Here is a 15805-nt window from a genome sequence, read left to right on the forward strand (position 1 = left end):
AGGCACAAAGGGTAGCGGCAGTGGAATGGGGGCAAGAACACCTTCGAGTGACAGATCAGCAGCCACATCAAAGCATCTCTACCTTCCCTTGCACTAGAATCGCAGCCTAATGTGGTAGGGCGCTGCTGGATGCTGAGAGCACCCTCCCACCTCTGCAGGGAGCTCAGCCCAGCTCAGGTGCTAGGAGACCTCACCCACCTTGTCCTCCACCACTTTCCTGTGAGCATCCATTCAACAGGGATCTGTGGCCAGGGGAGGCCAAGTGCGAGCTGGGAATGCAGGGCACAGTGAGTGGTGATGAGCTGGGGACACTGAGACAGAACCAGATGATGGAGTCGTGAGGGAAGAGGAGAACCAGTGCGGCGGGGTAGGACCGCTCACAAGTCTCACTTCTGTGCCCACTGCCTGGCCTTCAGAGCTGGGCAGCTCTCCCATAGCTCTGTGAAGGTGAGCAGGCCCCCAAAACAGGAAGAAATGAATGATGAGTCATTTTCCAAGAACCCTCGTGTCTCCTTCCCTTTCTCCTGGCTTCACTGCCTCTGATCTCTTTGTTATGACCAGAGCTACCCCAACCTGGCTCTTCAGCCCGATGGGGCCTGAGGGTGTTCTGCTGTTCCCCTAGCCTTGCACCCTAGAGGAAGTCAGGGCTGCCCATGAAGCTGACTCCAGAGGAAGGGAGGCCAGGGCTGCGTCTGGAGGTGATGAGAGCCTGGCCCTGGATGGGTGGCGCTGCTGGCTGATGAACGGCTTCAGGCTGATGTCACTGAGAGACTGAAGCCTCTCTCGGTCCCTGGAGAAGAGAGAACCGAAAGGGAGAAGAGGGAGGGAAGGAGGCCAGGCAGGAACACAGAAAGAAAAACAGGGCTGGGGTGAGGGGAGGGGGGATTCTTGGGCACAGACCTAATCACAGCCTTGCGATGAGATTTACTGCTGCCCTCAGCACTGGCCAGCAGCCCGCACCAGAACCCAGCCTCCCTTCTGTTTGGATTAAGCGATGACATCATGGCCACAGCCCGTCACTCCCCAACACCATAGGAAGCAGAGGATGGCGGCAGGAAATCTGAGCCTCCAGGCCAGGCAGGCAGGCAGGCAAGGGGAACCCGAAACCACCCCATCGGTGCAGCAAGCCCTGCAGAGCTGGGCAGCCAGCCCCCTGTGTCTGCTCCTCCCAGCCGACCAGCTGAGGCTGCTTCCCACACAGACCCTGGATGGAAGGGCATTGGCTTTTCAACACTGCTCCCTGGCCCTGGTCCGCAACACGCCCATGAAAGGAAGCACATGACCACACGCCCAGGGCCAAAAGGAAATAGCCTGGGTGTGAGGAAATGCGAGCAGCAGGCTGGGAGCATCCACTCCCAGCAGCTCACACATTCCTGTGCCTTACAGAGCTGGTGTGAAGGGTCCCTAAAGCCCAAGGCAGGCAGGCAGGGTGGGGAAGCCAGGCAGGTGAGGAGGGGGAGGCAGACAAGGTAGGCAGAGCCTGGGTGTAGACTCCTAGAAATCCATGGCCCAGGAGCCTAGTTCTCTGAGCACCCTCTCACTCCTGGGAGGAGAAGCAGGGCTCTGCTTGGGCCACCTTGCAGGACAGAGCACTTCTGCATCAGAGAGGAGGCCAAAGGTAGTCACAGGGAGGGAGCCAGCCTCTGCAGAGCCCTAGTAGAAGGCAGTCCCCACAGGCATCCTGGACAGGGCTGAAGCTCAGCGGTACCAGGGCAGCATCCCTGGAGAAGGTGTGTGTGTGCTTCACTCTGGGACACCTCCCTTGCTCTTGGCCCCTTCCCCAGAGCCACCGGAGACTTGATCAAGGAAGAGGGCAGTGTTGGGGCTGCTGCTAGGAGCTGTGAAGGTCATGCTCCACTCCAGGGGTAAACAGCAGCTGACACCCAGGCCTGAGGTGGGTGGCCTGGTATTACAGGCAGCTAAGTTAGATAGAAATTAATGTTCAGTAGGAGAGGGACTGGGCCCTCAAGGAAGCCAGCACACACATAAAAATAAAGACATCAGAACTGTGGCTGGAGGCACATCTGACGAGAACCAGGCCTCAGAATGGAGAAGCAATAACAAGGCCTGCACGTCTCTCTTTCCAGGAGATAAACGGCAACTTGAGATTGTACTATAATCAGCACCACCTGGTCCAGTGGTCCCACACAGGCATCAGATACATAGGTGGGTGACCGAAACACCTGGACCCATGTTCCCCTCCCTTTCCAAGAATTCATTTCATCTTTCCATGTAACCTTGCTACACGACTGTTTCCCTACAGGGTCAATATTAGCTAAGTGGCTGTACTTGTAACCCTGTAGGTTGATTGTAGTCTGACCCCCCTTGTACCCACGCTATGATTTTGCTATATAAATTACCCCTGACAAAGAGCCTCAGTGACAACCCTTTTTGAGATCCCTCCTATCTATGAGGAGCTTTCTCTTAATAAACCTTTCCTACTCTTAACCTCCTTTGTCCCTTGGAATTCATCCTTCAATATTTGGGGAACACAGCTTGGCACATCTGACATCTAGCAGGCCAGGGGGTATATTTCTCCTATATCATTGGCTCACAGCTGCCCTTGTCCTAGAGGCTGTCTGCCTGGTGAGGGGACTTCACCTTTCCCCCACCTCCCAGGGCCCAGGTGTTCCCTGCTAATTTGGTGATACCTTTGTATGCATCTCTCCAGGTCCCCTCAGATATTTAATGTCACAGAAACAAAATCTAAGACAAGCTGTCTTAGGATGGACACTCTAGAAAGAATTGGTTGTGTTCTCTGCCTTCCCTCTGTCCCCTGACAGTGGGGGGAGGAGTGCCTCCCTCCCTGGTCTCATGTCCCTGACAAAGCTGCCTCCTGGACACACTGTTGAGTGCACTACACAACAGAGCCCTGGTGTTCATGTTTCTGCACCTGCTCTGTTCAGAACTGAAGACTTTTTACTTGTTTCTTCAAATTAGTGATGCTCAATCAGAGCGATTTTGCAAGGACTGGACACATTTGGTTGTCGTAACTTGGAATAGTTACTGGCATCTGGAAGGTCCAGGTCAGGAAGGCTACTCAGAATCCTACAACGCCCAGGATGGCCCCACCACTGAGAGATCTGGCCCAGTGTCAACACACCAAGATTAAGAAGCCCAGCGCTAATTGAAGAGCATGTGTCATGAAATTCCTGTTGGACATCCTCCTGCACATCCACCATGGGCCACAGAGATGCTCATATAGCCACATCGGCCCCAGTCACTGCTGATGCATCAGTTTGTCATCCTCACGGTGGCCTGGGTAAAAAGCCCAGGGGACACTGGGGACAGATGCCACCGCCCATTGTGGCCAAGAATCTGATGCCCAGTTGGACAGAGAGCCTCATCATGGTGCTGATGGGAGTCTCCTGTCAGGCTGCAGAAAAGACAACCAGACCCATGGACACATCCCCACCTCCCTCTATAGGCCCCCTGACCTGCCCAAGATACCCCACCAATTCTGGAGCTCTGGACTGCTGGCTCAGGACCCACTTCCTGGGTGTGCGGGGCCAGCTTTGATGCCAGTTACTGATGAGAGCGTCTGGCTCTAGGGAACCAGCCAGAAACAGTGTGGGGGCTTTAGCTCCGCTCAAGCTGTCTCGATGGAGAGACGGCTGTAGCTCAGGGGAGATGGATCTTGTCCAGACCTGGGAGGCGTGTCCCTGAGAAATACAGCTTCTCCTCCTGCTTCAAGGCCCCACCCAAGGTGAGACAGGGGAGGCCTGGACAGCACCCTGACTTGGTACCTGGGAGGAGGCATCAGCCCTTCCTCTTGGCCCTGAACAGTGTTTACCCGGTCCACCCGGGGATGTGTCTGCTGGGTGTGCTCAGTCGTGGGAGGAGGGGAGAGACTGACAGATAGCTCTGCTGGGCTATGTGCTGGGAAAGCCTGGTGAGAGGGTGAGGCCAGTGCTCTCGGTGGAATGAGGGCCTGGAAATCCTCTCCACAACCTCCGGAGTACTGGCCTGGCCAGCACTGCCCCCTCCTGCCTTCCCTGAGAGTCCACAAGAGCCACTACTCTGGGGCAGATCTGAGCCACAACCTGAAGGCTGCAGCAGGGCTGAGGTGTTGGACACGGCTCCCTCACACCCTAACACACCAATATGAAGAGGAGAGGTAGAGGAGGTCGGTTAGGAGTGAAGGTGATGGGGAAGCAGCCAGCCAGGATCTTCCTATTGCATCCTTCTGTGCTCAGATGTCGAGCGCCCTGACCTGGGCCTCCCTTCCCTTAGTCATGGTGCATTGAACTCGCCTGGCCCAGAGCAGAGGCAGGAGCGCACCAGCAGCCTGGTCCTCGCCTACTCCCTGTCTCCAGTGGACTCCTAGTCTGGAGTCTCAGCTTCCTAGGCTGGGAGGGTCCTCACCGCAGGGGAGGTGGTGGTCATGGACTGAGGCTGGTGGCAGAGTAGGGCAAGTCTGGATGTTGGGGTCTTAGGTCACCACTCACAGTGATCCATGAGAAGGCTTTTCAAATCCCCCTTTTAGGATAAGGAGGCTGGGAAGGTCAGCAGAGGGGCACATGGCTGGGTCTCTGTGACCTCCTGCCTGGTCACGGGCTCCTGACCCTCCTTCCTGCCCCTCTCTGCTGGACCTCACACACTCAGAAGAAAACACACACACTTAGGTGCCACCTGCCCCGTCCCCTCCCTGCTCTCTGATCCATCTGACCTCTCACCCTCCTTTCTCTCCTTGGCCACATCTCTGATCTCTCCCGAGGCCAGTGCAGCCTGCCTGGTCTCAGGGCATTGGGGCCTTCTGCCTCCCATCACGGGGAACTTCCCCTGACCTATAGACTCCGCAGTGTTCTGTTCTCAGGATGGTGTCCAGGTTACAGTGGCCATTCCAATACGTATTTGCTGATGGAGGGAAGAAGAAAAGGGGGAAGGAAGAGGGAGGAAAGAGGTCAGAGGAGAGGAGGAAGACAAGACCTGGAAACCCCTGGTGTGGGTGTCTGTTTGGAGAAGACAACCGTAAGGGAGCCAAGGAATGGGGTAGAAGAATTGGGATCAAGAAAAGATTTGTATTTTTGGCTGGAAGTCCAGCTTGTATGTGTGCTGGTGTGGATGACTCAGGGGACGGAAATCCAGAATGCAGAATGCAGAATGCAGAATGCAGAATGCAGAATGCAGAATGCAGAATGCAGAATGCAGATGAGGCTCTGTGGGCTGGAGAAGTCAGTCCATGCATGAAAAACCATTCCCCCCCCCCCAGCAGCCCAGGTCCCCTTCTCCCCAGTGCATCCACATTTGCCTCGCGCACTTTCTGTGACACCATCAGCCTTGCCTCCAGAGTATTTGCCATTTTAACACATACTTGTTCACTGGTGTGCATGTCTTGCCTAAAAGCCCAAGAGTGTGCACCTGAGCTACCTGCTTTTCTAACAAACTGGTGAGTTGAGTCGTGGGTGCTATGAAGTTCAACAGCATTTTTTCCACTTGTAATAAAAAAGAATGAAAGAGAAATGAAAAGCTACAGGCAGGCAATGTGTAACTCTCTGAGTCAACTGTACTTCCAAAAAAGTTAGCATCAAACATCATCTCACCAACGACACAACTCTATTTTAGGTTAACAAAAGCCGAAAAGTGACTCTGGATTTGTCAGAGCGCTAAAAATAACTATTCTGCCTATTTAACTTTTGCACAGGCAAAAAGAAACTGTTTTTCTGTTCTTTCAGTATTTTCCAGTGTTTCCCATCCAGGTCAGCACGTGCCGTCTGGTGGGCAATTATTTTCAATTGCGTTCTTTTCCTGGGCTCTCATCTTCCTGGTGAGATTGCCAATGTCCAGAGGGACACAGGTTCACCACCCAGACACAGGGACTGGGCACCGATCACCGTACTCCTGACATGACCACACCTGTAAGTTCCTTGCTCCTTCCTGGAACACAGAACCGTTTAGGGAAAAGTTCTTCAGTATCCATATCTGTACACACTCTCCACAAACACCACTCACACAATCCTACTGGCTCCTGCCCCCAAACCCCTCTTTGGCTGGTCTAAAATATGGCTAGTTTATAAAAATCCTGTCTTGTTCATATCAACCACACCCTTCACCCCCTCCAACAACCAGCCGGAGCACAGTTAAAATTCTAAGGCCTCCACTGCAAAAAGAAGCCCCGGGTGTTTCAGGGGGGCCTCCAGCCCACAAGGGAGGGGCGATGGGGAATGGCCCCTGCGCCAAAGGCCACATCCCTTTGCTCAACCTGTGCCTGGAATCCACCGTAATGGAAACAGATCAGACAGTGTAGACCCAGTAGACAGGCTGAAAGGACAGGGCGGCAGGCGGCCTGGTGCCCTTGGGAACTGGCTTCCAGTCGCAGACACTGAGTCTAGGGGGCCATATGGGGCTCCCGCACGGTGGGAGCCAGGTGCGCAGCGCGCTAGCCTTGACCGGCGCACTAGTAGCTCTGGAAGCCCGCGCCTGGCCGGGCTGGGCACAACAAAAGCCCGGGTTCTGGGGAGGGGGGGCCGGCGGGGCGGGAGCGGGAGGAGGGGTGCTGGGAGCGCCCGGCCTGCACTGGCTGCCAGCCACCGGGAGGAGGAGCAGAGGATCCTCGGAGCGCAATAAAACGCCGGCTCGGCCGAGCGCGCAGCAAACATCCATAGAAGGCCTGCGGGGAGCCGCTCGCTCGCCGCCCCCACCCCGCTTTCTTCGCCGCCGCCGAGAAGCTGCCCCCGCGCCGTGTCCTCATCGCCCCCGAAACCTACAGGGGAGAAAGTTTGCGCCAGTGCACGGGGCAGGTGAGGAGGGGCGTGCCGGCCCCCGCCGACCCCTGGCTCGCCATGGGCGCCGCGGCCCGCAGCCTGCGGCTGGCGCTCGGCCTGCTGCTCCTGGGGACCCTGCCGCGCGGTGCCGACGCCTGCAGCTGCTCCCCGGTGCACCCGCAACAGGCGTTTTGCAATGCGGACGTAGGTAAGCGGCGCGGCCCAACGCCCCGCGCGCTCTCGGGGAACCCAGGCTCCGCAGCGCCCCGCCTGCCGCCCAGGGCCAGGCACCCCGCGCTCGCGGGTCCCCCTAGAATTCCGCAAGTGGACGCCCGAAGCGTACTTTCTTTACCCCCTCCCGCTCTCCCTTTCTTTCCCTCTCTTTAGTGAGATGCTTCGCGACCTCAAAATCCCACCGAAATTCCGCAGCAGCTCCAGCCCCTGAAAAGGGAGCCAGGGAACGGCTTGGGTTTTGGCAGGCGGCCGCCCTGGGATGCCAGCGCTGGGGGCAGGGCAGAGGGGGACACGGCTGGGGTGGGGGTGGCTGGAGACTGGGGACCCTACCGAGGAACTCTCACAGGTGAAGCGGGAGCTGGGATTCTCGGGCTTCCAGAGGGGGGTGCTTCTTCTGCGGACCCCAGTTGGGGGCTGATGTATTAAGCGTATTAAACAGGGCAGAATGGAAGTCCCCCTACTCAGGGATCGGAGGGACCCTGAGAAAGGCCCATACAGGCGGGAGGCCTGTCTCCTTGCTGAGTGCCCTGCCCACGAGGCCCCACAAACAGGGCCCTGCCGGGACCAGCACCCCGTGAATGTATCGCTGCCTGTGACTTTTCCCAGGATGTTCCCCCAAAATTGGAGCTTTGGTGACTGGAGTGGGTAAGTGGGATTGTGGGGGTGCTCAGATTGGTCAGTGATAGCTCTTACCTCAGAGCTCCTGGCCTCTCACAGTACGTGCCAAGGAGGGAGGAAGAGCTCAGTTGTATGGGCTGGTCCCCAGGAGCAGGGTTCAGACTGGGAGAACCGCAGAAATGGGGGGTTCCGCCCAGGAATGACACTGCACACCTCTCCTGTCTTGGTGGTGGCACGTTTAGATGGACAGCAGGTGGGCCTCCATGGCCCCTCTGCCTTCCCACTAATGCCTGCCCCTAAGTTGTCTCCAGCTGAGTGTCCTTTGCCCAATGTGGCAAGACTGGGTGGGTATTCCTCACCTGCCAGAACTGAAGCTGGGGCTCCTGTGCCCTGCTGTGTCATCAGTGACCACCCCTGTACCCTCCCAGGGCTCCTTGCCCCATCACAGTTAGCCATAAGGACCACCTGCCCAGCTCGGGGAGCCTGCAGTTGGTTCTACCTGTGAAACCACGTGGCTCAGACCATCTGGGCTTTGGGTGTGGTGAGTGCTTATAGGGTAGTTTCCACAACACCTGATTTGGGGAAAATGAAGCCTTTTTTCCAATTTAGCTTTGATGTTGGGGGTAAGGAAGAGTGTCCTCTTCCTGAGGGAGTTGTGAGTTGCCTTCTGGCGGGGTGGGGTATCCTCTAGGGATACTGGCCTATTGGGGCCCCAGCACCAAGAGAGGCTGCACTTCTGACCAGCAAGTCATGGGGCCCCAGAAAGGAACTGGGGATTTGGTTCATAGGAGCCCATCAGGAAGGAGCTGGGCCTGGGACCACCCTCCCCTCCCAGCCATGTGGGGAGAATTTCCAGGCAGCTACTTCTGTCCTTGCCCAGCTGTATTCTAAGGCAGCCACTGAGCTGGGAGCTGCTTTTGCTGTGGTTTGGAGCAAGGCTTGCTGCGAGTTGAGGAGTTCTTGCAGATGCCTCCAGCCTTTCTTTTCCCTTGCACATTACTCTCCTCTGTGGATTTCCTGGCATTGGTGTCCAAATCATTGCATCAAAATCATCACAAAGCCAAAACTTTTAACCCTGTCCCGGTGCAGGAGCCTACTCTCAGGCCAGAGCTGCACTGCAAAGTCTGGTTCTCCTGTCTCCTTTGGCTGCTGTGACAAATGACCATAACCGGGTGGCTCAAAGTGAGGGGAATTTATTGTCTTGCAGTTCGGGAGGCCAGCAGAGTGAAGTCCAGATGTCAGCAGGGCTGGTTCCTTCTGGAGGCACTGAGAGAGAATCTGTTCCAGGCCTTTCTCCCAGCTTTGGGTGGCTCCTGGCTGTCCTTAGTGTTCCTTGGGCTACAGATGCAACCCTTTCTGCTCTGTGTCCATCTACACATGGACCTCTACTCCATGTGTGTGTCTCAGTCCAAACCTCCTTCTTTTAAGGACACCAGCCATTGGGCTTAGCCACCCCCTCCATCCAGTATGAGCTCATCTCGACTTGATTTCATCAGCAAAGACCCTGTTTCCAAATAAGGTTTGGTTATATTTACAGGTTCTGGCTGGACATGAATTTGGGGGGAGGGGCACTTTGAGCCCAGTACACCAAGGCTCCCCTGTCTTGTTCCCTGTCATCCTTCCTGTGCTTGGATCCCTACCCCGCCACACACACAGGGAGCTGAGATAAAGCCCCCGCCACCATGCCCCATGACTGCAGTGGCTGCCTGTTCAGTGTCCCGTTCACCTTTTAGAGGTGCAGGTTTGTGTCTTACTCAGTGCAGTTCCCCATTCTGCTGAGAATGGAATTGCTCAGGGGGTGGGGTGGGAGCTTCTAAAAAGTTACTGTGTTTTGGGTCCCTGTGCAGATACAGAGTGTGCTCGGATCTTGGCTTTTGTAGTTTTAAAAGCCCCTGGGAGACTTTATGTAGCTGGGACTATGAAGCAGGGGTGTTGGAAAGGATGCACTTGGGGGATTAACAGAGGCTGCCTTTTCCTGTGGTATGCTGGCTCCACGTAGTCATGGCTGGATATGGCACTGCTAACTGGCTTAGGGTCTGCACAAAGCTCTTGGTCTAAGAAACAGATTTTTTTGCCCATGGAAGGATTTCTGGGAGGTGTCCCTTAGCAGTGGGGGGATTGGAACTATGATCAACAGAGAGAATTCACTGTGAGATTGTAACATTCAGGATGGAAGGTACGAGATCATCTGGCATGCTCTTAGAAGGTCCCAGATCCGTGTCCTTTCCAGGAAGGTCAAGGCAAGCAAGAGGTATTCCACTTCTTGGTAACAGCACTGCTCAGATGGGCTGCTGGCCCAATTCCTTCTTACCTAATGGAATCCTTCGCCACCTACCGCAAGCCTGTGCAGTGACAGTCATCTGGCTGGAAACCAGCTCCAGGCTCACCACTCAGGCAGTACCATGGGTGGAGCCTGAGTTACTGAGCCAGCTGAGCTACTTAGCAGACCCAGGCTGTTTCGGCTGGTTTTTGGAATCAAGGATAAATCCAGGAGCTCCTGGACCCACAGGCTAAAGTCTCTTCTGTGGCTTGGGTGACAATGCCCAAGGCCACATTGCTCCTGCACTGTGCTACCTTTATGGCTATTCCCATCTCTAGAAATTGCTTTCTGCAAACCTGCTGGTGGTGTCCAACCTAGATGGAAAGGGGCCCACAGTCAAGGCCCAGTGAGCCATCTGCTAGGTCCCATGTGCTGAGCCCTACAGTGTTCTCAGTTCCTTTGGGGCCTGGTGGACCCTGTGTGCACAGTGATAAGGACCAGCCTAGCACACTTAGAATTTTGTCTGCTCCAGCATGTGTGAAAAGTGCGCCAGCATTACACCCAGAGAGTGGAGCCGGGCCTTCTGAAGGTGGAGCTGCTCTGTGCAGATGCTGTTGGCAACTCCTTCTGCAGGTGACTGCATGTTCAGGGTCATAGGGTTTGTGCATCCTGATGTTCTTATCCACCTTGTCTGCTTCAGGAGCAGTTACAGGGTAGTCGGCTCTGCCCCAGGGAATAAAACGCAGAGGTAGGCTATTATCTCTGCCCTGGGGAGAGGAAAACCAAACAGTGTGGGGCACTTGGAGGTGGTTTAAAAGCGTGCATCAGGGAGCAGACACATGCAGACCTTTGCTGTCCTCTGTCCAGCGTAGGGTGTAAGGGAAGTTATACTCATTGTGGTTCAGGCAGGTGATTAACACCGGTAAACTCTCCAAAGAAGCAAAATTCCGAATTGAACCTATAGCTTGAAATGTGCTTGCAGGATGGGTAGAGCAGAATGGTGTGGAGACTGGGAGTCCTTGACTTGGTTTTGGACAATGTCCCTGGAAAGACTTCTCCAGGGGACTGACTGGAACCTGGGTCATGGCAGCTCCCAAGATTAGAGCAGAAAAGGAAGTCTACAAGAGGTGTATGCAAGTCATGGAGCATAGCAGGTGCTGCAGGGGAGCTCGCCCACACCGGAGCTCATCCCTGCCCGTGTCCAGAGGACAGTGCCAACCTGGGACCTGCTTGGGGATCTGGAATTTATACCCCTCTGGTGGCATAGCTAGTCACACAGTGCTGCTTGTGGTCCAGGGTCTGCAGGTGGGCTGGTTCCCTGCAATCTCAGCGGAGTTTCCAGGTAGATCTCCATGGCGCAGGCTAGGCAGTCCAAAACCTTTGGTGACATTTGAGTGCATAGAGAATGGGTGTAGACAACACTCAGGCTTGCGGGGCATTGCATGCAGCCAACCTGGTCTTTGCAGGGATCACTGATACCATGCATGGGGGGCTGGTCTTGGGTTTGAAAACAACCAAGAGATGTACTTCCAGGAGGCTGGAAGGATGGGGAAACTAGCAGGAAAGAGAAAAAGCATCCATCCAGTGAGTGCATGCACACACACATGCACAAACTCACAATCCTGGGACAAGTGCTCCTGTGGCCAGCATAGTCCTCAAGAGAGAAGAGCAGAGCTGAAAAGTCAAGGTCAGGAAGCATGAGGCACCCAAACTAGGGATAGGCTCAGGCATCTCCAAAGTGTATCCTGTGGTCCTCAGCAGGGGGCCTGACTGCCTGGGCACAGGCAGGAGAGCTCTGGGTACAGAGCAGGCCAAAGAGGAAGGCTGGGGGCCAGGTCCCACTGGGAATGAATCCTGAGCCAGCTGGCCACATGGAGTCTGCCTTCCATTCCCAGGGCCCCAGGCAAGCCACTGAGGGTGCACAGGCATTAGAATGGCAGTGAGAAGCTCCAGGGGAGTTGGAAAGAGGCAGGCATCTGGGTTCAGAGCCTCTGGACCTGGGGTGGGTGTGGGCACTGGAATTTTAAAACCTTACCGGGTACTTCTGCCTGCCAGTGTTTGCACAGAGCAGTGGTCTCCACCCAGGGCTACCCAAAACATGTTTGATGCTAAAAGAAGACATATGGAGGGTTGCACTTAAATAGAACTTTTAATGAATATCTAGGTATTGAGAATCCTTGGCCAAGTTCTTGTTTTTCTGCTTGGGGTCTGAACAAGAAGTACAGAGGCCATGGTACTGTGGCAATGATGAAGGAGGGGGAAACTGCAGAGTGCTAGCCTTGTATATGAGATTTGCCTGCTGATCCATTAGAGATGACTAAATTAAGTTCTGTCCTTACAGCAAAATGCAAGCAATCACGTACAATAGCTTTGCAGGTTCCTGTGTATGACCTGCAACATGTCTAGGGTATATGGACCTGGGGGACAGTCTGCATGGATCTCACTGTAAACATTGCCAAACTTGTAGCATACATTTTTAGAAAGTCACAGTGCTCAAGTGTCCATTGTGACAAGAGTAGCAACCCAACATCTAGACCAAGAGGCTGTTACCCTAAAACCTCAGGGAAGCGGCCAGTCCTAGCCCTGCCTTGTCCACTCAGGGATCCACTGACCCGGGTAGTTTTATGCTGATGGTTTCCTGGCTTTTCTTCATGTAGTTTTACTACCTCAGTATCCCACTTTAAAAAAATAAAAGCATATTTAAATGCACGCATAGGAAAATAATCCAGAAGGACATCCATCAAAATTCTAGGGTGTATAAAAGGCATGGTGATGCATACCTGTAATCCCAGCACTGTAGGAGGCTGAGGTACAAGAACAGAAAGTTTGAGCCCACCCTGGACAACTTTGCAAGACCCTGTCTCAAACCTCTAAAAAATTATAAGAAAGGGCTGGGGTATAACTCACTGTGAAGACCCTGGTTTCAATCCCCACTACAGAAAAAAAAATCTGGACTGGATAAAATCAAGGGTCATTTGAAAAAATATTTTTTTTTACTTTACATTATTTTCTAAATTTCCTTTGATTAATATGAATGAGCTGTATCATTATTTTAGGTTAAAGGCATTTGGAAGGCTGTGGCGTGGCTCAGTGGTAGAGCAAGTGCAAGGCCTCCAGTTTATTCTTAGCACCCACTCCCAGCAAAAGGGATTTATGTGTGGGCGTGATAGTGCACACCTGTAATTCCAGCTGTTCTAGAGGCTGAGGCAGGAGGATCACAAGTTCTAGGCCGGAATAACAGTAAAATTGTTGGGGAATAAAGTAAATGTAGCTCAGTGGCAGAGTGCTTGCCTAGCATGTGCAAGGCCCTGGATTCAAGTGTAGTATCAAAAAAAGAAAACATTTGGGAGGCAAGTAGAGATTGGAGGAGGGTTTTTTAGGATGGAGAGAGGGTGAGGGGTCAACTCAGGAAGAACACCCCCCACACACACGCTAGGGTAGGGGCTTTAACTGACATTCCCTTGGGTTCTGGGGGCACAGATAAAACACCAGGGAGGATTGTTGCTCCAGGAAGGATTGTTATTTCTCTGTCCTGGACTGTCTTTTATCAGCATTATTGAGATGTAATTCACAACAATAGGTCATCCAGTTAAAGTGTGGTTTTTACTCTGTCACAGACTAAAACTCGTGCATCCGTCACCCAGGTCTGACTTACAGCACCCACAGTGGATGTGGGATTGTCAGATACACTTCCTTGGGTAAACGCAGGAGTTTTCCCAGGGGTGCTGAGGGGCTGGGCTGGGCACTTTGCACTGTATGCTGGACCAGCTTCGTGTGCCTGTGTCCCACGAAGGCCATCAGCCCCTGAAACTTTGTTGGCTTCTTTCAGAGGTTGGCAGACCACACCCACTGTAGGGCAGTCACCTGTTGTAGTAAATAAAGTTTTGTTGGAAGGCAGCCACACCCGCTGGAAACACATCTTGCCTGGCTGCTTTTGTAACACAGCAATGGGAGGAAAGTGTCAGAGAGGTTGCGTCACCCTCACAGCCAAAATCGTTAACTAGCTGACCTTTTACAAAAAAACTTCCTCCTGAGCTCTGTGGCCTGTGGCAGGATGTGGCTGGTGTATTTGTCACCTGGCTACCTGCTCCATACTCTGCAGAAGCAAGCAGGTGACAGGAAGAGATGAGATGTACAGTTCACCCTCCAGGCTGATCCTGAAGTTGCCAGGGACTCAGCCACCTGTCCTCAGCTCTTGAGCCTGTGAGTGAATGCAGATTTCCAGGCAAAGGCCTGACTTTCTATCTTGAAATGTTCCACAGGGAAAGAGCCCCAGAGGCCTCATGAGTATAGTTTCTGGGGCAACATCTGGCTTGTGTTGAGCTTTATTTGCTCTCTAATCTGTAGTCTGAGAAGACTGGATGACATTTCCTGGCACCCTGTTGGGTTGGAACACCTTCCATATACTCAGCAAAGCAAATGGGGTGGGACAGGCTTTGCCAGGCCCCTCTACAGAGACCTTGGCTAGGACCCTCTTCAACAGCTGGTTTTTAACTAAGGGAACAGGACATTTTAGAGGAAAAAGACAAAGGGAAAGTTATTGGGAGAAATGACCTGGGTTTTGGAGCCAGGTGGGGCTGGTTCTAAGCCCCTTCTGTGAGCCTAAGTCTCAGTTTCCCTTTCTGCAAAAGCAGGGTTAATTTCTCAGAGTTGTGCCCAGAGTAAATTTTTCATAAATGAGTCAGCATGTAAAGATTCTTCACACTTGAGATTCTTCACAGTTTCCGCGACCTTGAGACACTGAGTGAAGCTCCCTCACAGGTAGCCACTGTCCAGGAGCTCTTTAGGGAGAAAGGCACGCAGCCTGGGGAGGAAATTTATGTCCCTTTGCCCACTGCGGATGGTCTATTTCCCCTGAGCCCAGCCTGGATGCTGTCTTCCCCCAGGCTGGGTCTGCAGCCCCTCCTCCCCCACCAGACCTACAGTGCAGGGAGCCTGATGGGTTCAACCCAGGAGCTCCAAGGAGGGCAACATGGTTCCTAACCAATCACCACACAGGGCCTAGCACCAAGAGGAACCCTGTCCTTTGATGGACTGTTCTTTTGCCTCCCCGGATGGCCTTGTGCTGATTTGTGTGACCCCATTCAGGTCTCGTGTCCTTGCCAGGGTCCTTGCCATGGGAGGGGATGGGAGACAAGAGGAGGATTGAGAAGAAAGCAAGGAGGGCCACAGGTGTGGAGACTCAAAGAGATGCTAAGGCCATGCTCTGTGTCCAAAGGGCTTGCACAGACTCGAAGAAATCGGAGCCTACAGGGATACTAAGGGAGGAGAGCTGGGGCCCACAACACTAGGAAGACCTCATCATCCATCCTGCAGGTGCAGTGTGGCTTCAGTCATGGGCAATAAGCTGCAAGGTGACAGGGGATCAATGATGAAGTGCTTGATGCCCTGTCAGGAGGAAGGACGGGCGGTAGGGTCCGTCGGGGGCTTCAGATCCCTAGGGTGGTTGTGTGCAGAAGGACTGTGTTGACACTGTAGCTGGAGGGTTTTGGCAGCACAGGGGCTACCTAATTTTGGGGGCCAGAGGCTTAGTGGGCTTGCTCACACGCAGCCCTGTCCTGGCTTCCTGTCCTGCATTTTCTGGGGGTGGGTGTACTTTCCTCGGTAGCCCTCTTAGCAGTAAATCTTCGATCCCCAGACATCGCTGGGAGCAGAAGGCCAGCCTGGCCCTTCCGAGGTGGAAGCCAAGTGCCTAGCACGGAGGTATGATGAGCATCACAGGTCTTGACTCTCAGCTGTGATGTCTTGTCCCCTTGGACCTGTGGGCTCCCTGACAAGGACAAAGGAATAAACAGGGAGGTGGCCTTTGCATTCTGTGTGCCAGTTCTTAAAGGCAAGAGTAAGATAGCCAGGCATGTAGATATATATGTGGTCAGCAAGAGCCTTTCCATACAAAAGGCCTTTCACATCTCTGTCCTTATTTTGTCCTGTACTCTGTGAAGGAGGGATGCAGTTCTATCCTGTTTGGATGGGGAAGGTCTGTGACTTG

General features: G+C 53.8%; 1 protein-coding gene across 1 annotated transcript in view; it reads left to right on the forward strand.

Annotated features, from left to right (window-relative positions):
* Positions 1 to 6575: 6575 nt before the first annotated feature.
* Positions 6576 to 15805, forward strand: part of Timp2 (TIMP metallopeptidase inhibitor 2) — a 43784-nt gene continuing 34554 nt past the window's right edge. The window contains exon 1 of the mRNA XM_005407364.2: positions 6576 to 6912. Coding sequence (XP_005407421.1) covers positions 6783 to 6912 — 130 coding nt within the window. The 5' untranslated portion in view covers positions 6576 to 6782. The remainder of the gene's footprint in view (positions 6913 to 15805) is intronic.

The sequence above is a fragment of the Chinchilla lanigera genome, unplaced genomic scaffold (assembly GCF_000276665.1).
Source record: "Chinchilla lanigera isolate Chin_1 unplaced genomic scaffold, ChiLan1.0 scaffold00105, whole genome shotgun sequence".
Classification (NCBI taxonomy): domain Eukaryota; kingdom Metazoa; phylum Chordata; class Mammalia; order Rodentia; family Chinchillidae; genus Chinchilla; species Chinchilla lanigera.